The sequence below is a fragment of the Parasteatoda tepidariorum genome, chromosome 6 (assembly GCF_982258835.1).
Source record: "Parasteatoda tepidariorum strain Cologne lab strain chromosome 6, Ptep-v5.0, whole genome shotgun sequence".
Taxonomy (NCBI): domain Eukaryota; kingdom Metazoa; phylum Arthropoda; class Arachnida; order Araneae; family Theridiidae; genus Parasteatoda; species Parasteatoda tepidariorum.
In genome coordinates, this window is record NC_141760.1 from 100,584,983 (window position 1) to 100,609,514 (window position 24,532).

General features: G+C 26.0%; 1 protein-coding gene across 2 annotated transcripts in view; it reads right to left on the reverse strand.

The window, feature by feature from the left end:
- Window positions 1-506: 506 nt before the first annotated feature.
- Window positions 507-24,532, reverse strand: part of LOC107455246 (uncharacterized) — a 32,940-nt gene continuing 8,914 nt past the window's right edge. The window contains exons 3-13 of one of the 2 annotated variants that reach the window (XM_043049297.3): window positions 22,284-22,340; window positions 21,134-21,188; window positions 19,376-19,467; window positions 18,521-18,634; window positions 15,177-15,330; window positions 13,818-13,870; window positions 12,278-12,404; window positions 7,951-8,036; window positions 5,820-5,933; window positions 2,987-3,088; window positions 507-670 (exon numbers count right to left, since the gene is read on the reverse strand). In XM_043049297.3, the coding sequence (XP_042905231.2) occupies window positions 617-670; window positions 2,987-3,088; window positions 5,820-5,933; window positions 7,951-8,036; window positions 12,278-12,404; window positions 13,818-13,870; window positions 15,177-15,330; window positions 18,521-18,634; window positions 19,376-19,467; window positions 21,134-21,188; window positions 22,284-22,340 (1,008 nt within the window). In that variant the 3' untranslated portion in view covers window positions 507-616. Of the gene's footprint in view, window positions 671-2,986; window positions 3,089-5,819; window positions 5,934-7,950; window positions 8,037-12,277; window positions 12,405-13,817; window positions 13,871-15,176; window positions 15,331-18,520; window positions 18,635-19,375; window positions 19,468-21,133; window positions 21,189-22,270; window positions 22,341-24,532 lie in introns of both variants that reach the window. The other variant, XM_043049298.3, reaches the window with a different exon arrangement.

Consider the following 24,532-nt stretch of genomic DNA (forward strand, 5'->3'; position numbering starts at 1 on the left):
CGATTGATTGTCAAGAATTATATATATACATATTGAAAAAATTATTTTTAATGATAAATGGGATACCAATAGCTCAAAAAGATCATTGGAATTTCAAAATTTATTTTATCACCGATTGATTGTAAATAACAATATGTAAACCATTAAAACACTAATAAAAAATATTAAAACTGATAAAAAATGATTTTGGAATGGATAACAATATTCAATATAACAAACTAAATGATGTGTATATATAGTTAATAAATCATCTTAATATGAAATTAGTTATGTGCGTAGTAAATTATTAACAAGATGTCATAAAATAATAAACATATTATTTCAATCAATGAAACATTTTGAGCGTAAGTCTTAATCTTGGCAGGTGCCATATATTTAACTAATCCATTTCAAATATATATAGATATTAATAAATTACTTTGAGAGAGTAAATAGGCATGTACCTCAGATTTATTTTTCATTCAAAATATTGATATGGGATGATAAAGCGAAAGAGTAAGCAACTATTTTCTTTATATGTAGACTAGAAACTAGAGTTATACTATTTTGATGAGTAGTGTCAATACTTTTTAATACTGGAGGCTGATGCTACAAGGCTACACTCATTGTCTGTGCATTATAAAACCAATGAACATGGAAAAATTCCCATTTTTACGTAGTCATCTAAAACCTGAAAAATAATATTTAAATGTCTATAGCAAGTAATATAAATATGTATATTAGAATGATTTAAACTATCTATAGAACTGTATGGGTATACTACACTTAAAAGCAAAAACTTTTATTTTAAAATGAACTATTTCCTTTCCTATTATTCAGTGCTAAAAATGCTTGTAATGGCATTGATCTGACTTTTCCTCACCCATCCCAGAATTCGGAACCCAGAATCCCAGAATTTATTGAAGGTAAAAAATCTTTTTATTTTTATTTAAGATTGGTATAACTAGCTGATTTAAGATGCGGGATATCAGAATATTTAATAGTTGCTACTTTGGTTTGAAAACCCTAAAGATTAGAAATTGGAAGGGAGTTGTCGTGGATAGGAGGCGCTGGCGTTTGTCAGCTGTTGAGGCAGTCAATGCCTGCAAGGGGCTGTTGCACTGACAAAGAAGAACTTTGGTTTAGAAATTGGTTTAAATTCTGTCTAAAAAACAATCAAGAAAATATTTAAATATTCAATAGCTTTTAACATAATATTGGACTAATTCTCAAACTTTGAATTTAAAAAATGTATAATCTGATTTGTTTAGAAACAGATATATCTGTTACTGAATTGAATAATTCAGCATTTGATATAAGAGCTGAGTTTAATAATGGCAATTTCAATTCAAAAATTTTCTGCCTTGCAAAATTCACTAAAAAAAGTAACTATCAAAGGACCATAATGAATGAATGTAACATAAGAAATGACTAAAGTATTCAACAATGTCTGAAACGTAACGTTGGACTATATATTCTCAAAGTTTGAATTGTATCTACAGATACATCTAATTAAGCATTGAATTGAATAATATTTAATAATGGCAACTTCATTATGAAACGTTTTTACTCTGTGATTTTAGCTGGAATAAAAGGAACAAATAAAAAATAACTTAATCAAAAATTTTACTAACATTTTTTTAATTTAGTTATATATATTTTAAAAGGCTAATAACAGACCAATTCCAATTTTTTTCCAAGGTAAAATAAAAGTAGTCAAAAAATATCAATAGTAAAGAAAAAAGTCTGCAGTTTTTTTCTATTAGTATTTTTTGTTCTTTATTTTTGCTACTGCCAAAGAGTTTTGAACATCAGTGGCATGTTACTGAAAAATAATATATTTTTTTTTTTTAAAAAAAACTCTTTAGATGAATGATTTAATTTTCCTTAACATTTTAATTTATAGATACCTATCATATGTTAAATCTATATCTTAATTTTTTTTAAAATAAATGTTATAATATAGGTTTGCCATACTTAAAGATTGTTCCTCTTACACAAAAAATGGCCTATGACAGTGAAATTCATAAAAATGAACTTAAAGGGCAATAACAGACAAAAATCAAATTCCACATCTAAGAAGCATTGAAATAATTTGATATAACTTCTTAGTTAATTTCATTTTTGATATATTTTACGGCCCAGACCAATGATAATTGAAAAAGCTATAATATATTACCCATTTTAGAGATTTCTGGAAGAAAGTCTTGAAAGACATTTTTTCTTGACTAAAAATCTTACTTAAGTGAATAACATTGATTTATTTCACCAAATTATCACATTTCAGTTAATGAAGGAACTAAGCACCAATCTTTATGTGTTTTTGAAATGGATGAGGGTTTCAAATACATTTGGCAACAAATAGTTGATGAGTAGCTTAATAAAATTAAAACAGTAAGAGGGCGAATTCTTTGATGCAAATAGTCTAAGTAAGTATTAGGGATTTTTAGATTTCATCAATTGAAATTAAAGGAAAATCATAAACTATTCTCAGTGGAAACAATAAATTTTAAAAAGCTGGTTTACTCAAATTTACTAAAATATCAGTCCAAACCATCATCCACTCCGCAGCTTGAATTTTGGCATGCCTTCATATTGCTTGTGACAACAATAAAACTCAATTTATAAGTCCTCATTTTTTTTTTTTACTTTCAAGCTTTTAAAAGTATCGAAAGTTTAATATTATTAAACTTAAAATATTTGCTTGGTTGCTTTTAAAATATTAGGTAAATTGATATAAGGCAAATTTTATTTTGTTTTTATATCAACATTGTACTTCATTTCAAGTAATCTTTGACAGGCAGACAATATTCAATTACTACTATTACTATATAGTAAAAAAAAGTTTTGATATTGAGAACATAACTGTTACAAAGTTTGTGCATGTAATCAACTAATTAGAACAAAATTTGTTAATTATATACACAAGGCTTAACAAAGCATGAAATTTAAATTAGAAACTGAACAAATACAAAAAAAAAAAATAAATAAATAAATAAAATCAAACCTCTTGAACTTTTTCTTTAGTTAAATTTGGTATTATATAGGTAAATTCAGTTGATTCAAACTTGCTTCCATCAAGATTTAAATGCTTATGGTATAACAGCTCCTGCAAAGATTAATTAATATTTTAACATTATCTTCAATATCAATAACTGTTTATTAGTAACTACTATTTCATTTAATTTTATGACAAAAAAAAAATTATATATTTTTTTACAATTGATCACTTTAGATTTTTATTTTACAACTTATTTTACAATTAAGGCAGCTTTATATTAGTTAATTTATAAAAATAAATATATTAATTTTAATTAATCATCAAAATAGTATAAGTAATAAAGGTTATAACTTCTTAATTACATGATTAGAGAACAAAAGAAAATGATATATATATATATATATATATACAGTAGGGAACCAATTATACGGAACAATCGGGACCATCGCTATTCCGGATAACTGATTTTTCCGGTTTTCTGAATCGCTACAAAAAGCCGTTCTTTTTTCATGTTAAACCCAACTAAAAAAATTTTTTTGGAAATAATCTTAAAAAGAAGAAGAAACGATTAAGTAATACACTAAAGATTATTTCCAAAATGATGGTAAGGTAAATATCTTTCAAAAAAGAAAGAAAAATCCTAAAATCTTATAAGGCAAAAAATTTTTTTTAAAAAAATGGAGGGAAAATTTATTGAATTTCGTTCCGGTTATTTGGTTTTCCGATTTCTGGATAACGGGTTCTGTACTGTATATATATATATATACAGTACAGAATATTTCTGGATAACGGGTTCTGTACTGTATATATATATATATATGCAACTTTTTTTTTAATGTAATGCAGGTAAAGATACACTTCCTCAAACAATGTACTAAAATAAATTTTTGTGTAATAATTATGTACAACAAAAGTATTCTCATTAAGTTGTGGAAAATTAATTGCCAATTTATTCTTTATATCAGATGATAGCATAATTCAATGCTTGTTCACCCATGACTGCTTCATATAATTTAATTATTTTAATCTCTAGATATTGAACAGATTGTTACATCAAAATTAAAAATTGTTCACATAAAATAGCCCTATAATGCATCAACACAGATATTTGGCTCACTAGACTTGGTTTTCCATTCCATTTAGATAAATTTTAAGTTACAATTATTTAGTCACAATTGCAAATTCATCCGAAAAATTGGTTTTTTAAATTTTTATTTTATTTCAGATTATTGTAAAAAAATTTCAATACTCTACTCCAAAGAGAAAACTTAGAAATAGAGCAAAAAGTCAATTCCTTCATTATTTTAATTGTATATGTGGAATGTACTGAGTTGTACAAATATAAAATACAATTAAATATATATTATAAATCTCCATATGAAACTTATTTACCATTTATCATTGTCATAAAATGTTGCATAATAAAGTGATATCACACAATTATTTCATAGTATAATAACGGAGCAATACTTTTATTTTAATATAAAATACAATTAAATATATATTATAAATCTATATGTAAATTATTTACCATTTATCATTGTCATAAAATTCATTTATCATTGTCATAAAATGTTGCATGATAAAGTGATATCACGCAATTATTTCACAATATAATAAAGGAGCAACACTTTTATTTTAAAGACTTTTAATTTTAAATTACAATTAAAATAAAAAATGTAATAATAATAGAAACGATGATGGATAAATACTACTAGTAAATGTAATTAAGCAAGGAACAAGCAAATAATTTAAGAAATAAAAAACTTAATTTAATACTAATATAATTTTTATGAATTTTAAGCAAATGTCACCACACACATCTGCATCTTTGTGGTTATTGATGATCTTATTATATAATTTTACTATGAGTTTATGAGTCTATGAGTTAATTTACTATCAATGAGAATTCTCAAAACACTAATGGGCCAACTGTGTATATAAATATTGAAAAAGTTGTAAATACATTACATACTTGGCTATAGGTAAATGGGCATTTATTAAGTTATCCACGTTAAGTTATTTATTAAGGCATTTATTAGTTAATTAAACCACTAGTCCTAATTTTTTTTAACGCATTTTGCAAATTTTTCATTCTTTCAGAATAATTCAAAAAATTTTCTACAAAATAAAACTCAAACAACATCAAAACAATCATCACTTGAAACCAAAAACATCCATAACATGTTCATAAAATATGTCATCTAATAATAAAGAATTTGATATTTATACCCTTACATTATATATAACATTTAAAATAAATAAAAATAAAAAAAAAGTAGGCCTACTGTTTGAACAACTTTCAATTACTATTGTTTTAATATTTATTTATAAAATAAATGTAAAGAAAAAAAATAGTTTGTTAGTAATGACACAATTACTTTTTACATTTTCTTACTTTAACTTTTTAAGTAAGTAAATATAATTAACCTATGGGAAAACAAGGTTTCCATATGAAACTACTTTCCATGTTAATCTCAAAAACAAATAAATACATTTTTTAAAACAATTTCTAAAATATTTTTTGATATTACCAAGAAAATAAAAATATTATTATTTCTTAAAATAACAATAATAAAAAAATCAATAAATAAAAACTAGTATAACAAAATTTAATAATTTGATTATTCTCAAATTGCAATTATTAAATGCTTACTTGTTACTAATTTATTTGACAGGTTTTAGTTTCTTAAGTTAGATATTTTTATTTCATTATTAAAATAAAAATAGGGGGAAAAATTAACAATATATTCTTCAAATACTTAAATATAATATTTATATTTTTACATAAATTTTTTTTTATTTTATGTTTTGAAATTCTTAATTTCTTTTTTATTACCTGGTGTAAATATGGATTAAGTGGAGTATTTTCAATGCCATCTCTTGAGCAAGCTTCAGCCCATGGTCCTAAATGCTTGTCATTAATATCTTCAACAAGAGTTGACATATCTAACTAATGAAGAAATAATATCACTTTAAATTATAGTTTTATTTAGTGCATTAATACTGCAGTTTATATATTTGCCAATTTTTTTTAACATTTATTTTTTTACTGCTGTGAAATCCATATATTCAAAACTGTTATTGGAGACACAATTATTAATAATCTTTCTTCAAAAAAATTATTTAATTTTTAAAATCAATTTTTTCAATTAATAAAAAACTATTTAAATTAGAAAAAATAAATTAAAACAAAAGGAACAAGTTAGAAGCTTGAAAATTAAAAATATTAAGAAGTTGATTTTTAAATTTACGCACATATTCAAATAATTATACAGTGATACCTCCAGGAAAGACCACCTCCTCTATTTGCGACATTTTAACTCACTTAATTTTTTCCATAGATTTTGTGAAGAAAACATTTAGGAGAAACCATCAGAACCTCTCAAAGCGATCGGGTAAACCTCCAAACCAATCGGAAAAAAGGTCAAATAAGGAAACAGGGAAAAATATCAAAAAATAAATAAAACTAAGCAAGTAAGTAGATTCAAATGTAAGGAAAATATTCGTGAGTGACTCTTATTTAGAAAGCTTTTTTTCTCTGAAAGAGATTGACAACCTCGTGTTTCAATCAAAGTGCACTAAACTCAATGCTAAAAAGACTTAGTCTTAGAGTTAAAGGTTAAATTAGAAAAAAAAAATTATTTTAGAAAAAAACTAAGCATCACAAACAAACAAACCTTTAATTTTTTTTAAGTAATAAATTTTTATGTTATAAAATTAAATGCAAACTTAAACAAAAAAAACATTGTTTATTAATTTAAAATAGATCTATCATTCATAATTGGTAAATTTGTCGTTACAAACATCAGTAGGGGCAATTTTTATTGACACAAAATTTTATATATCGCTCAGATTTTCGTGAAGAAGTCACAAGTGGCATTTCTGCACCAACAAAATGATATTGATTAAAATTAAAGTCACATGTGAAAAATCATGTGCCTTTGATAAAATTTTGAAGTCAATGGAGGTAAGAACAACCAACCTCTATTAACAACCATTTTATTGTGTTACCGAGAGTGGTTGCTCCCGCTATGTGTTATGATCTATAGCACAGCTTTGGTTAAGCTATATATTTTTCAACTAATTTTCCTGCTTTATTAATAATGTAGCTTTTAATTCATACATAAGTCATTAAATTGTTGTGTAAAAGGTTCTTCTTATTCTAAAAAAAAAAATTTAGATAAATAATGTTTAAAAGAAATATTTTGCTTTTGTAAAAGTTTATCGTACTGAAATGTCCTAAATTGCTTAGTTTTTCAAACTGAACATAGGTTATTAGAAACATGTATTGCATGAAAAACAGAGGATATTAGAATCGTATATTATTTTTAAGTCAGTAGTCATTTCAATGCTAGTTGACAAAAATATAATTAAATGTTGATTAGTTGAATAACATGTTTAATTGATTAGATTATTGGTATGCTTATTGATAAGTTGATAAACAGAAAAACAGTGTGCATAGCCAGACTTTTCAACAAAAAAAATAAGCAACTTTTAATTATTTTTCAAGCACTCAAAAATATTTCAAAATCATAGTTAGGATCAGAGCAGTAATAAAATTTTTTTTCTTCTATTGTTTAAAGTTCTTAATTTATAAACTTAAAATCAATAAAATTCAAAAACATTTAAAAAAAACTTTACATAATCATGATAAAATAACTAGTTTCTGATAAATATTGCAGAGAAAATTATGCATTTTTTGTAATTTATAATTATTTTGTAATTTTCTAAGTTTGGAGCAACCCCTTGATAAACATTTTTTTTTCAGTTTACTGCAACAGAAAAATTATGCAAAGACAAAGAGATTTTAGGGAAAATTTGACAAACCAATATGAAAATTAAAGGGTTGAAGGACATTATAAAAATAATAACAAAAAGCAGTAAGAATAAATGATTTTTTTATTACAATTTAAAAATGGCTATTGATAATATGAAGTCATGCTTTAAAATGAAAAAATCCTCCATACCTTTGCTAAAGTAGACTGAGTGGTTCCAAAATAATCATGATTGATGTTGAAAATATCTGAAACTATATCAGTTATTCTCCCCTGAGCTGTAAAATTGAAACAAAAATAAAAACAAAATCTTTTAAAATAAAAAATCTTTTGAGTTTGTCAAATATTTATAATATTTTACATATACAGGAAGAATTTAATAGAACTGAACGTTTTCGATCATATGTGTTTCCCATTATGTTGAAAAAACAAAATAAGTTCAATTTTTAAATAGGAATTAATTAAGTGTACCAAAGAAAAAAGAGTTGTTCATTAATTAATAAAATGCGTAGCAGTAGGGTCCATTAACAAAAGGTGTTAAATTAGTCCAACTTTACTTAAATCTGTAACGATTTGCGTCCCTGATTAAATCACACTTTTTACAAGAATCCCAATAAATACGAACAAAGCATAATAATCTGATGAAGGAAAATACCAATTATAAAATTTTAAAATGAAGAAAAAAATAAATAAATCATTCTAATTTCATTTTACTAGATACTTAATTAATACCAACATGTTTTGAAAAAGTTGGAATGTAATCTACATGGAAAAACCTTTATAAAACACTAGAAACAAACTAAGAAAGATATTTTATATAGATCACATTTTTCATGCAGTTGGCTTTACTATTTAAATAAAAGTCATGAATCATAAAATTAATAAATAGCTATCAAAAATTGTTTTGTGAAGAAACCTGCATATTTAGCATAAATTTTCTCTCGAAATTTAACAAATGAAATGATTCGAAATGAAACAGTTTGAAAACAACAAAATTTTGCTATTTATTATAAATCAACTGTTTTTCGCTTATTTCACTCACTGGTAAGATAATATAATATCTGGTTAAATTAAGGACAACTTTTTTGCAAGGGAACAAGGTTTTTAAAAATATTTTGTATTAAAGTTAAGAACAATAGATTTCTTCTGCAACAAAAGATTTAAAAAATTTATTTATTTTTATTACAGGAAAGCAAATACAAATTTATTACAGGAATTCTCACTGCTTTTTTTTAAATCTATAAAGCGAAACATATATTTTTGCATTCTTTTCTCTAATTTCAACTCAACTAAGAATTAGTTATAACAATTAATTATAATAATAATTACTAATAATAATAACTAATAGTAAGTAACATAACAGTGGAGTCAATTGATGGGGACACAAATTTGGCAGAAGTTCGAGCTGGAAAAATTTGATTAACACAAGATAGTTAAAAATTAGATCCAACAGGTAAAAAGATAATAATTCTTTGATCAAATTAAAATTACTTAAGAAACTTATTTACTAGGCTTTTTTTATTAAATTATGAATGAGCAAAAATATAAATTTGTTTTATTAGAATGTTTTTCAGCCTATATTGATCAAACTACATAAAAAGGAAGCAATAAATATAACAATTGATAAATCAATATGGCAAAATTATCTTTTGATACATAAATTAAAAAACAAAATTCACATAGCTAAGTTGCAAAATTCATTAAAAACATAATGCATCATCCTAGTTCATGAATATTTGCTAAAGACTCTTTTATAGTACAATGCAAATGTGTGCATAATATCTAAACATTTGTGCAAGATATCTGCATTGATATCTAAATATTTTCCAAGAACAGTTTTGCACAATTTCAAAATTTTGTACAACATTCTTATTTCATTTATTCAACTATTATGTTCCAATATAAAATGAAATATCAATTAAAATAGTTCAAAATCTAATCAAACTTTAAAGTAGAAATACAGTGGAACACCGGTTTTAAATTGTCGATTTTGTACGTTATCCCGTTATCCACTTCATTTTCTGATGTTCCACGAAAATTTCCTTTACTGAGAATTTAAAATTATTCCAGATTTTTAATTGCTCATTATTAAAAAATTTTCTCTTTATACGTTTTTCTGAATCTTTTTAAAAGTTTTTCAAAATCTTTCTTTCCCTACAATGCTTGTACAAACTTTTTCCAAGTTCTTCCCTTTTTACGTTTTTATTACAGGATTACCCCCCTTGAGTCAAAATTAGAAAGGTGGTTGGGATGAGCAAAAGAGCAGGAAGGGTAGTTAAAAGAAATATGGGAGCTTAAATTGCAAAATTTGCAAGTAGAATTTTTTTCCAGCTAACTTCAATCTTTGAATTTCAGAATAATCCAATCTTTGAAAGAATGTTACACTAAATAACTGGTCAGGTCATCTTTTCTTTTTCTTGATTCCAGTGCCTGGCAAGATGCTTCAAAAGCAAAAATAAGTGTGCTGGAAGCTCCGAATTAGACTTCTACAGCATTAGACTAAAATACATTTCAAATGGTTTTAATAAAGCTGTCTTCTCGATATCCAACGGAAACATAGACTCTTCAGAATAAAATTGCATGGTTAAAGTTCCTTTGAATTTGATGACGAGTATATCGACTGTAACACATATTCCCCTTACTTTTCAATATCTGATTTAATGCTTAATTCCAATGACACAGATGAAAATGAGGAAATAATATTGGAGGATATATCCACAACTGATCAAGAGTTCAAAAGTATAAAAACTCTGAAACAATATATATTTGCAAATGCAACCAAAAAGAAAATTTGCAAAGAATAAGTATTAAGAGGGATATTGTTGAAATTAAATCTAAAAACAAGTAAAGAACACAAATTTTTTTAATAGACATCTTGTAAGTCATAATATTTGAAAAATATGTCGATTTTAAGTTTCCCTCCATCGTGCGTTTTTTTAAACGCTAATCTGTCTAAATCGGTGTTCCAGTGTCTGTAGTTCAGAATTAACATTTATTTTGTACAGGGTTGGGTTTTTGACGTCAAAAAGTGGTTTTTGACATGACAAGGGTATAATACTGGTTTAAACCGTCAAAAACCTGTCAAAAATGTCCAAAACTAAAGTTTGCCAAAAAAATATATAAACTTCAAAACTACCAACAGTTGCCATGCATTATATTGAAATTTAATTATATTATAGGTAATCAGCAGGTTTTAAAATATTTTTTAATTAAAATTAAGGTAAAATAACAGATTTAAAATCTCAGAAATTTATATTCAAATGCATGTGCAGAAAAATTTTGCACAAAATTTTTTTAAATATTTATATTTTGAAAAAAAAATTTTTTTTTTTGATACTTAAGAAAATTAAAAGTTTATTACTATGCATTTTTGACATATAAGGAACATATAACTAATATTTATACGGAACTTACAAGTTATGTTGTATAAATACAAACTTGATACAAGTGTATGAAAATTTTTTTTAATGTTATACTGAATATCTTTATTATCCAGATTGTTAATTTGAATTTAAAAGTAGTTATATTTGTGAATAATGATAAATATAATTCATATTGTTTATTATATTTAGTTATAATTATTACACTTATCATTTTAAAACAATTTTTACCTCTTAATTTTTTCCCCCACTTGTATTAAGAATACAAATAATGCATATCTTGAAAGCAAGAAGTAATTATTCAACAGCTGAATATTTAGATATTCAACAAAACTATGTATATAGTATTCAGCAAAATGAAATTCACAAGTATTTGGATAAACTAAATTTTCAGCATAGTAAATGAATAGGCTGAATATACTGTAAATCGACACAACTACTCTGTGTATTTAACAGAGAGCACTTAAATTTGTATTGTCTTATGTTAAAAAGATTATCAAGAAGATTTAAAAGAATATTAAAAAGATTTTTCTTTAGAAGATGTCTAATGTGCAAAACTGCTAATGTTTATCTTTAAAAATGTCTAATTTTTAGTATAATCTATACTATACACTAAATTTGGTTATAAATAAATTTCTTAAAAATATCACTGCAGATTTTCAATAACACATGAAAATGAATACATAATATTACAAAAGATGTGAGCTTTCAAAAGTACAAGATTTTGGTTACTATTCAAAATATAAGTGTTTCTTCAAAATTTTAAATTTATTTTTTCTAGAACATATTTAGAAACACTATCCTTTATAAAAAATATATAAATTTTATGTATTAATTAAATTTCACATATGAATATAGGTTTTTGACATTTTCGACATTTTTGACAGTGAGGTTTTTGACGTGACGGTTTAAACCATGGTTTAAACTGTCAAAAACTGTCACATGTCAAAAACCTGCCAACCCTGATTTTGTAATAATATTAAGAATTTTTTAGGTTGCGGAAAAAACTTAAATATAATATTAGTCAGTGTAGGGGACAAACACTTTAATTATCAAGTACATAGATCTAGTAATAAGTTATAAGAAAACCATTTCATAAAACATTTCATAAAAGATATAGAGTAATCAGCATTACTCACTTGTACCACTTTTATCAACTAAATGATAGATTTCTCCAGGTTTTCCATGCAAACATGCATGCCAAATAGCTCTACAAACATCTGAGACATGAACAGTGTGCATTTTTACATCTTTATTCCACAGAAGCTGAAAATTTCCAAATTAGCAACTCACAGATAAATATTCAGTTATAATTTTTTCATTTGACAAACATGTAGCATGTTTACCACTACAAAAATACAATTCTAATTCACTAGTACGTAAGACATGTTAACCTAATTCTATGTTGAGGTACCTTTTCATATATGACAGTTGACATTGTCAAGAATCCTCCCCCACATTGGTGACCCGGATGTGATGTGAAAACGTCTACCTAGACAGAAACTCCCACTTCGATTTGAACACTCCTATAGTCCACATTGAATAGTTGACTTGCTACTTGTGACAGCAACATTATCCCATTCTTACCACTGTTGCTACTCAATCTCGATTACATACAATATACACTCGATTGCTAATGGCAACACAAGAGAGCCACCGACCGTGAACTTAATACAGCTCCTACAACCAGCACTCAAAGCCCGGTGATCTTATTACAGTTCTCCTGGCATCTCGCAAACAGCAGTGAATAAACTAGTGATATCCATTCATCGAATTATATCACTGATAAAATTCTGGTGGGGGAGTTAAATGTAAAATAAATGTAGTTTTTTACTTATATTTTTATGTATTGTTAGATGTTTAATAATTTTTAACAATTAAGTCCCAAACAATTCACTGTTATTTTTAGATCACCTTAATGCAGTATGGGATTTAATACAGAAACAATAATAGCATGCTTCAGCTAATTTTGTATGTATAACTTTTTTTATAACATGTTAATGAAAATGTAAATTAAGAGGAAAATTGTATAATTCTTTAACTATGAGGTAGCTTACATATTGACTGAAACTGACTTACATACTAAATAAAAAATCCCAAGATATTGAAGCAGAAAGTCATTACTAGATTGAAGTTGAATGAAGTTTTTGATCAAGTAATGACTTATATAACATATAAGTCATTACTTGATTATATTGACTAGTCATTATACTAAGCCATTATAATATTATGTGAGCAAGAGTAACTTCCATGTATACTATTTAATTCTCAATAAAATAAATTTCTAAAGTTAGATCCTCACTCAGTGGCATAAAAACAGTAATAAGATCGGTGAAAATAATTTATTAAAATTTTATACTTCTTTAACTGTGAGGTAGCTTACATATTGACTAAAACTGACTTACATACTAAATATTGAAGCAGTAAGTCATTACTAGATTAACAACTTCATTCGCTTTGGAGTGAATGAAGTTTTTAATCAAGTAATGACTTAACATAATATATTACTCTAAGCCATTACTATATTATGTGAGCAAGAATAAATTCCATACATAATATTAAATTCTTTATATAACAAATTTCTAAAGCTAGATCCTATCTCATGACATAAAAACAGTAATAAGGTACAAAATAATTTATTAAATAACATAATAAAGTTTAGATGTTTGGATCAATTACCTTCATCATTTCTCCAATGTGTTTGTAAACAGCACCAACAACTAATCTAGGTACTAAAAAGAAAATAAGAGAGGGGGGAAAAGAGAGTTAAAACATAAAATACATTAAATAAAGTAAAATTACAATTTTAATAATTTGAATATAAAGGGTAGCGATTTCAAAACTTAAACAGCAAAACAAAGAAACAGTAAAAGTGCTTTAAAAATACCTGATTATTTTAACTGAGTTAACAAACTTCATTTTTTGGATATACAGTACAGAACCTCTTATCCGGAAATCAGAAAACTGGAAAACCAGATAACCGGAATGAAATTCGGAACTGGAAATTAATTTTCTTCCATTAAAATTTTTTTTTTCCTTTCTTGCAAGATTTTGAGCCCATTTTGTTATATAGAGCATACGGCGTATCGAGTTGACGAAAGAACTGATTTAGAGGACGGATCAAAAGCTGTTTGTAGACGAATCTCACAAAAGCACAAATAGCTTATATATGTTATTAATGTTAATAATAAGAGTAATAACATATATAAGCCTGCATATAATTTTTATTTCATAATTTCTTTCCTTATTTAAACTCAAGTGTATTATTATTTATCATTTTTTATTTTTTCTCAAACTATTTCAAAATTATTTTTCAGTTTCGTTTTATAAACATTAAAAAACGGCATTTTGTAAAGATTCAGAAAACTGGAAAAATCAGTTATCCGGAATCGCGATGGTACCGATCGTTCCGGATAATCGGTTCTCTACTGTATTATTTAAAAACATATTTAAATTGCCAGCATATTATAACAAATTTTTTTTTTTACAATTAGAATTTTTTTTTTAAAGGAGGAAGGGGGTGATAAAAAAGTAATTAAAAATTTTGTAAAATAGTAATTTAAAAATTGTGCAATATCCTCAAGTTAAAATCTGAAAAGATAAAAGCTTAATGGAAAAAGATACTTTAAAAAAAAATCTAGCAACTTTTAGAGTATACTGGAACAAAAGTTGATAAAGGTTATACTTCAACAAAAAATAACATTATGTTATCAAATTAACAAGATGAAATAGTGTTATAAGCTAAAAATGATGCAAAATAAATAAAGTAAAAGAGGAATTATCACTGGGCCACCTACATTTGTGGGAGTTACATTATAAAAATAATGCTAGGGTTAAAACTACTAAGAAAGTAGAATTAAAATTTTTAATAATAAGCACCTTTGATTTTATATCATTGCATCAATAACAGTAATGTGGAATGATGAAAAGAGATTTATTTATTTTCCATAAAAATAGTGTCACAAAGTTTGATAATTTCATTAAAAAATCAAAATGTGCATTTCATAATGAAAGGAATTGCCTTTAAATAATACCCACCTAGTCCAGTTTTGTCTCCGATACCATATACAGTAGCAGGCCTTAGTACTACATAGTCTAGATCTGGAATAGAAGAAAGTTCCTCTTCTACTTGAAGTTTAAACTTGGTCATTACAGTCCATGGATCTGGTTTTGCTGATTCTTTAATAGGGGTCTGAAATAAAAAGGTAAGTAAGACAGAAAGACTGATGATTGAAATTACTACAAACTTAGTAATGAATAGTTAGAACAGATCATGTAAGAGGTAAAAAGAGAGGCCTTTATTATAATGTATAAGAACAGCATATTAGTAAAGTAACTAAAGATAAGTAATGCACGTAAAAGAGACTCAGCTTAAACCTGAACTCAACAGTTTAATCTTTTCAGTCGAGTTTTGAATAGGGCAGATAAAATATCAATGACTAGTTCAATATACTGCTCTGCATATAAATATTGTAAATGTGAAATATTATAACATTCTGCTAATTACCCGACTAATTAAAAATACTCTAATAGTAGGACACTTGGCTATAATTAAGCAAAATGAGAAAAATTATTTTAAGCACTGTTTATGGATATTTTGTACAAAATACTTTGAAACAATTTCTTTATGCATGAAAGCATAAAAATTTTACACATATCTCAAAAAATGAAGTTGTTTTGTACGTGCAACCTTCCAATTTGCATCTCTGTAACTTTTGACTTCTTTCAATCATATTAACCAATCATATCTTATGACTTTGCAATATCTTACAACTTTCTTATTTAGCATATCACATATAAAGAAATAAAAATGAATTTTAATGTTGTAACTTGGAATACACAGAAAAAAATATTCAGGTAATTATTCAATGGGAGCCATAAAATTTCAAAATTATGAACACAACACAATATTTTTAGAAACATTGTTAATCTACTCTAAAACAAAACATAAGTTTTCTACTAATAGAACAAGAGTAAGAAGACACCTTGTTTGCTCTTAGCCGTATGTCCTATTAGTAAACATATCTTAAATTTCCATGTGAAATTCAATTTCTAATTATTTTAGCACACAAAAGTGCTGAATTAGGCATAAAGTCCTAATTTGTAGTAGAGTTTATTTTTAAGATACAAGAAATGAAATTACACATAATAATATTTTGAAAAATAATAATATATAGTTTTGCCTTCAAATGTCTAGAAGCTTTCATCATTTTCTCTGCTACGGATGTGCTACTATATACTGAAAATTTTTTATAGTGTGTGCCTATTTTTGGATGTATTGTTAGTAAAACACTAGATTTTGCTGTTAAAAGTCTTAAAAATGAGGATTATAGAGTAACATAAAGATGTTTTCCAATACTAGGATGAAAGGGCTGAAGGAGTTAAAGTAGTTTTTAGTCTCAAGCTTTCCCTTTGTTCAATATAGTTACTTTTCCTGGTCATTTATTAACAAAAAATTTTAAATCAAAATATTTAAATATAAAAACTTAAATAATTAAAATTATAAATCTAAAATCAACTAGTGAGACCTATACTTCTGACGTCAAATATGTACGTCTTCGACATATTTTACTGATAGAGAGCCTTTAATTTAGATAAATAATGATAAAAAATAATAGAATGAAAGAGGAAGAGATCTTGTATCATATGCATAGATAAGTTGAAAATTTTTTAATTATCATCATAGTAACAGGCTCAAAGATCACTGCATCTAGATTTTGTGACAGCCTTGACTAGTAACAGGCTCTAGTGCTGAGGAAGAAGAAAAAAAAGTGAAAGAAAGTTGCAAAATTGCTAATTTTTTTAAAAAGCTAACTATTTATAGAATAAAAAGAAAAAAATTTAAGTCACTAAAGGTCAATTAGCAACCTTATCTAAAAAAAATTATGCAGATCTCAATTTCAGATTAGGAAAAATATTATTTACAAATAATCAGAATTTCCATAACATTTTTTACTGTGTTTTTGATTCTAAAAATTTAATAATTACTAGTAATTATGTTCATCAGTAACCAGGACAACTAAGAGTTGCAAGTCGCAATCTATGATAGAAAGTAATTATGATCATAAGTACTAATAAATACTATAATTGAAAATATAAATTACAATAGTAGAAAAATATATTGATCATACCTAGATCAGGATTACAATGTTACTTTATATAACAATAAGTAAGAATTATTTATAATTAATTTTAATTGCAAGTAATGCTTGTAATCAAGACTCAATTCTTAGACTTTTAAATTCTTAGACCTCAGGCTTAGACCTTTAAAAATGACTAATATGTGTCTAAAACCAACTATTCTTGCTCTCCAAAAGAAGAACTGATCCAGCCTAAAAATTAGTATCCTTAATAAGTACAATCATTATTGCATTAAGTTTATGAAATTAAAAAAAACTTCATAATTTTTGTATTATATCTGTACTTCTACAGTTCTCAGTTCTATAACAGGGGATCATTCATTATCCTACCTTCCTGTGTTTGCAATTTTGTGAAAAACAATGCAGAGTCTTATACATACTTATTTTGTAAAAACTAAATTCTTGCTTGCGTTAAATTCTTGTTTACATTAAAAACAATATATAATGAAAAACTACAAATACTTTAAAGAATATAGATACTTTTAAATACAAATAAATAAATGAAAGGAGTTTAGAACTTTGTTAAAGGTTAGTTTAAGTAGTTCTGAAATTTATGAAGTGTCCTATCTTGGAAAACAATTTTGAAAAGGATCCTATTTTAGCAATAAATTTTGTAAAGGGTCCTTATTTTAGAGATCCATTTTATAAAGAGTCCTACAGAAGATATCAATTTTGTAATGGGTCATATTTTAGAACTCAATTTTGAGAAGGGTTTGTTTTATTATTTTTTTTATATATAAACAATTACTATAAAAAATCTTTTTTTTTTGATAATAAAAATAATTGGAAAAATTTTTTAGTTATATTTTTAACATTTGTGAGCATTCCTAAAATTCTCTATAGAAGGAACCAGTTAAAAAAATCCATTCTACATTACACAGTTAAGTATAAAATAGCAGCTCATTATTACATATTTTAAAATGGAAATAAAATAAAAAATACATAACAAGCAGACAAGATACAGTTACTAATTAAAATTTCAAGCTGATTCAAAGATACTTAGTCCAGATTTTTAATTAGATTTTAAAAATGTGTTTTGTGTTTTATAAAAGTTTAGACATAACATATCCAAGAAATATATTATAGATTTAAATGAAAATTTATAACAATGCAATTTATGTATTTAATGACTTACAATACAGGAAGGTAACAATACAAAAAATCAATAATTATTAATTTACAAATAAATAAATCTGATGATTCATACTTGAGTAATTTTAAGAGACAAATATAAATATTTACCTTTTCACTTGAGTGAACATGACTTGAAGAGATTTCAATAAACCTTTTTACATTGTGTTTAACAGCTTCTTTGGCACAATTAACACTAAGCTTAACAATCCCTTCTCTATAAACCTATATGAAAATTAAAAAGTTTACCAATAATGATCTTGTAAAGTAACAATAATCAGAAATTAAGAAAAATTAGTCAATTGTCTGAAAGACTTTTAACTAAAAAATTTCACTAGTAACAATTTCACTGGTTTTATTTAGATGCTCTAAATAAATGTAAAGTTTTGAAGCAAAAATCATAATAAATTTAACTAATTCAATACTTAAATTTTTTTAAAGTAATTATAAAATAAAAACTAACATTTATATAAACTCAGTTTTTACCATTCTGTTCCGATAAAGATGTTTAACATAACATATTTACTATAAGTACCAAATATTGAATTAAATATTAAAAGTAAAAAAAAAGATCATTAAATATTAAATTAGAAGAAAAATTACAGATTATGCACACAATTAAAAATTATGAAGAAACAGACTTAAGATATCGTAATAGAAAAACAGACCAAAACAACAAACCGAAATACAGAAAACTAAAATCGGTGTACCATCCCTTTACACTCAATTTACAAATGATTTCTCTGGTCTGAGGACCACAATTATTATTTCATGGTGGTCTGATTCTAATTTTAGGGGTCTCAGATAAATGGACCACTGTTAATTTTAAGCTTTGATAACGGTTTAAAAAATTTAATCCAACAAGAAAAAATACATTAAAAAGAGACAGAAGCAAAAGAGATAAAACAAAAAGTTATTAGTATCTAATAATGAACTAAATAAAAATAATACAAAATATTTAATTACAGCATCTGTCTGCCCCATTTTAGTTTCTGCTGCAAGATTCACAACAAAGTCATAAGGTCCTTCATCATCTGCAAAGGCGTTTTGACAAGATACTGAAGAAAAAAAAATTAAGCATTATAAATAAATCTCCTTTAAAAAAGTTTTAAGTATGCAGTGAAAAAGTAAAACTATAAACTATAATAAAAAAAACAATTTCACTCCTTATAAAAAATTTTTTTATTTGCAATATTCCACTCAGAGCAAAAGTTTTTCTAATGTCAAAATACAGAAAACAGTGTATAGATAGTTCATGTATAAAAGTGCCACAGAGTTAAATTTAAAAAATAAATAAAATAAAAAAAATAATAAAAAAAAACATGTGTACGTATATTTTTTGAAAATAAAGTTTTAATAAAATATCAAATATATAAGTAGTAAAACTGTAATAAAATAAATAATTTTACTTTTATTAAAAATATTTTTATCACTGAAGAAAAAAAAAGTGAAGCAGGGATGATTTGCCCTTGAATAATCAGGAGTTTACTGTACCTTTTTCAGTAAAAAATTATAATTAGAACCACTTAAATTAGAAACATAAATATTTTAGCTTACTGAATATAAAAAATTGTTTTATCTCATTGGACCTTTGGCACTGGCAAGTTTATAAGCAGATCAAATACAAAAAATTTGGTTCCACAGCAAATTAAATGGGCTATGTATGCACAGTATATTGGACTGTGAAGTCAATATAAGCTGACTTCTTTGGATCATAGTGAGACCACAGCAAATCCACATGGTTCCACAGCAAATTAAATGGGCTATGTATGCACAGTATATTGGACTGTGAAGTCAATATAAGCTGACTTCTTTGGATCATAGTGAGACCACAGCAAATCCACATGGTTCCACAGCAAATTAAATGGGCTATGTATGCACAGTATATTGGACTGTGAAGTCAATATAAGCTGACTTCTTTGGATCATAGTGAGACCACAGCAAATCCACATGGTTCCACAGCAAATTAAATGGGCTATGTATGCACAGTATATTGGACTGTGAAGTCAATATAAGCTGACTTCTTTGAATCATAGAGAGACAATTTATCGAAAAAGAACACTACCAAAAGGAAAGCAAATTCTGTGTTCTCTAAATTTATTTATATGGCATAACACTTAAACAACAAAAAGATCCTTATGATTTAAAAAAAAAACTTCTATGTAAACATTTATAAGCTACAATGAGTGGAACTTTAAGAACAGTAAATTAAAAATAGATTATTATTTTTTTTTTTATCAGTTACTAACTAGAGTGTGATGAACACACACAACACAAACCCATAAAGTTAAGCAAAAACAGAGAGAAAGGTCTGAATGATACTAAAAAAAAAACAGATTTTGTTACTTAGCGGAATAACTTTGAATTTAGTACATGATTAAATAGAATAAAATTAAAGGCTACATTTATTGAGAAAAGAAATAAATTTAAAAAAAATTATATCTCCACTTTATAAAGATAAATAAAATTAACTGTTTTAATTAGTTAAAGAAAGATTAGGAATAATTCAATGTTATTATAATTTTATAAATAAAGAATACTAAAAAAAGTAAGAAACATGTAAATGGTCTGACATGGACTAATGTTCTTTAATTTTATCTTTGTGAATTAAAAATGATATCTAGAGAAATAAATAAAATGAAAATTACATACCAAAACATAACTTTTTCAATGTCAAAAGTGATCAAAAATAAAAATACAGAAATGATAATAAAAAAGAAATACCTGGATTAATTAAATTAGCACTTTTGAATTCAACAATAGGATTATCAAAAATCATCTGAAAAAGACAATAAAATTGAATTATCGCATGAAAAAAATTTATAATGATGCATTCATTCCATACGAGAATTCTTAAACTTAAGATATGAGAAATAAATTATTCCATAGGCTGTTATTCAAATTTGATAGATAATTAATAATTTGAAAATGATAGATTCGGAGTTTCAACAAATTAGGGTAGAAATTTCTCAAAATTATATATTTATAATTTAACATGCTCATTTTTTCATGTATATCTTTTTTGATAAGGGTAGTATTTAAACAGTTTTGTTATTTTTATTAATCATCAGTATTTTGATATTTAATTACAACTTTTAATGAAAAGACAATTTGAAGGTCATCTCTGTTAGTAGCTTTATTATACTTTCACAGCTATAATGAATACATTAAAAGTCTGTACTTGTCAGTATCAGTTGAAATGTTGCTTTTATAGATATTTATGTATAATTCATACCAATATGCCCTAACAAGAGCAAAAAATTTAAACTGTGAACAATTAAAACGATAAAAAAAAAATTTATATGATTAATAATGGATTATGACCGAATTGTTAATCCCAGTTATTTTTAAATAAAAAAATAATTAAATAATTATTAACACAGACAAAATCTATTATCAAACATAAAGGCGAATGCCCTATTATGAACGAAACTTAAAAACAGAATACTTGACTGCATTTCTGTAAGACCTAGTCACAATTATGCTAAACAATAAACGAAAATTTCTCATTAGAACATAAAAGTTTCCTAATAGTTAGGGTTACAACAAAAAAAAATTTAATTGGCAAGATATTTAAAGCAAAGTTTGTACAAAAATTAGTATTGGATATTCTGAGATAAAACTAGATACAGTGGCTGAAGAAATCATACAGTGCTGTAAACTAAGTCTGACTCAAAAGAAAAAGAGAAAATAATGGCTGAGGATGGTGGAACCCATATTTACATGGAGAAGGTAAACCATACAACAGCATAATAACCTAAACAGTCAATATTTTATAATAGTTCACAGGCTTTATAAAAAAAAAAATGCCTAATAAAGAAAATATGTTTATGAGAATATTTAAAGTCAAATGTTAAGTACCTAATATCCTCACCTGATGGTGCTTGTTTAGCCAAGCTGTCTGTGGAGGCACTTTATCAACAACTCTAACCTAAAATAAACAAAGCTTTTTCAAAATGCTTTTAAATAAGAAAAAAAAAAGGTTCTTATAATCTTTTCATTGAGAATAATGTCACGACGTTGCCTCGTGACAATTCTTGTGGTCAAACTTGTTAATTAAACAGTTGATTAAGATCCCGTGCTCTCATCTCGCAATCGAATGGTCAGTTGAACTTTTAACTTTCTAGAAATTTGTCACAAGATGATTGATTTGTCGACCTTCGGATGCATGATAAGAACACGAGACCACGTTTAACCCCTTAAAATAATATATATAAATAAACTCCAAAAAAAGAGGAGTTAGTCAGAAAGAGAATTGCCTCTCAATAGTCTCCTCAGTCCGATTGCCTCTCAATATGAGCAGCTATGGGTAAGTGTGGTCCTCCTTCTCCTTATTGATATATATTATGATTAGTAATAAATAAAATGTAACTTTAACTTTCAATTTGGATATTCTTTAAATATATACCCGTCACATTAACAAGAGTGATGAATTAGAGAAGTAATTACAGTACAGAATAATAGTTTAATATTCAGACAAAATTGTTATAATAGCAGATGTTATGGTTTGACAAAATTAAAATTATTGAAATTCAAAAGCTTTAAAACTTATGTTACTTTTTTTTATAATAGCAATGTAAAAAATAATTTAAAGGTATATTTTAAAGCAGTAGTTTCAAACCATTTTAGTTGAACGGACCACCAAATTAATTTTGAGGCCCACTACCTGCTATATTATATATAATGTGCACATATGTCAGTAAAACATACTGTACAAGGCATTACAAAATATTTTTCTTTGCTTGGTGTATGGTTCAGATACCACACTGCTTTCTTGTGTTCCGCGGTCCATGAGTTCCAAACTGCAGTTTTAAATAGTTAAAAATTTTCGTCTTCAGAATTCCACTTGTTTATTTTAAACACAATACACGTATTTCTGTACTTAAAAATAAAATTAACTTCAACAACTTTGAAAATACAAAATTTTTTCTCAAAATTCATCACTTGAAAAAGCAAGTTCATGTTTTATTTCGATTTATTTGAATTTTCAACTATTCATTTTTTCATTTGATTTCACAGACACATTAACTGTTAACCAAGCTTAGAGTTAAAAATGTAAATATTTGCTGCTGACTTTATTCTAAATTAAAACTAGCATCACTAGTGATGTGTGCGTCTTGTCCTTTTCATGCAAGGGATCAAGTATAGTTTGTCTAAAGTAAGAACTCCCCTAACCATTCATCTGAACCCAGGGCGGTGACGAGGTATAACTATTTCAAGTAGGATTTACTGCCTTGGCCTAGGTAAAGAGAAGCTACCCTCCCTGAAATGAGCTATTCTTGTTTCCATAGCAGCAGATGGCCTCATACTTTGGGGCGGGGGGAGTTCTTACCGCAGACAAACTATAGAACTCTTTAGTAACAGAACCAGTCGAACCTCTCTCCTTTCTTCAAATATCAACAAAAACTTGAGGAAAATATTTACAGAGGAAAAAAAACATTCAACAGGCTCTACCCATCAGTTGTTGTCTATTCATTGAATTAAAAAACTTACAATACTTTAAATAACATTTTAAAACTATAACTGCTTTATTGAGTATCAATTAGGCAATGTATCTTATAGCCTGTATCTATATTCGTAACTTTCAAAAAGCTTCAGCTATGGAAATAAAATTGGTATCTAGGTATAGTAAGAGGGCTATAAACAAAAGCAGGCTAATTTCAGCATCACCTGGTGGAAATTGAGTAGTTAACGTTTCGATCTTAAAAACGATGCAAGATAGAAAGAAAAGTGAACTTAGATGTAGAGAATCATCAATGTATAGACATAGACACATTCTAGACAAAAATGCTTGAAATGCATATCTGTGACATTATGAAACCCTTTAATATAAAAAGAAATTTAAAAATACAATACATGCTTTTTTTCACTGTTAAATTTAGAACTTTCATAAAGCTCAGTAAATCAAAATTAAAAGTATTTTCGAATGACAAGTTCCCCCCCCCCTTTTTTAAGATCTTGGTTAAGTTAAAGTGTAAGAAATCAGTAACAAGCAATTCAAATTCTAAGATTAATTTCTTAGCGTTGTTGCCTAAACGATCTTTATTCACTCTAAATTGATGATGCTGAAGCTCAACAACTTTGCTGTTCACTCTTTTTCTTTATATTGAATGTTTTCTACAA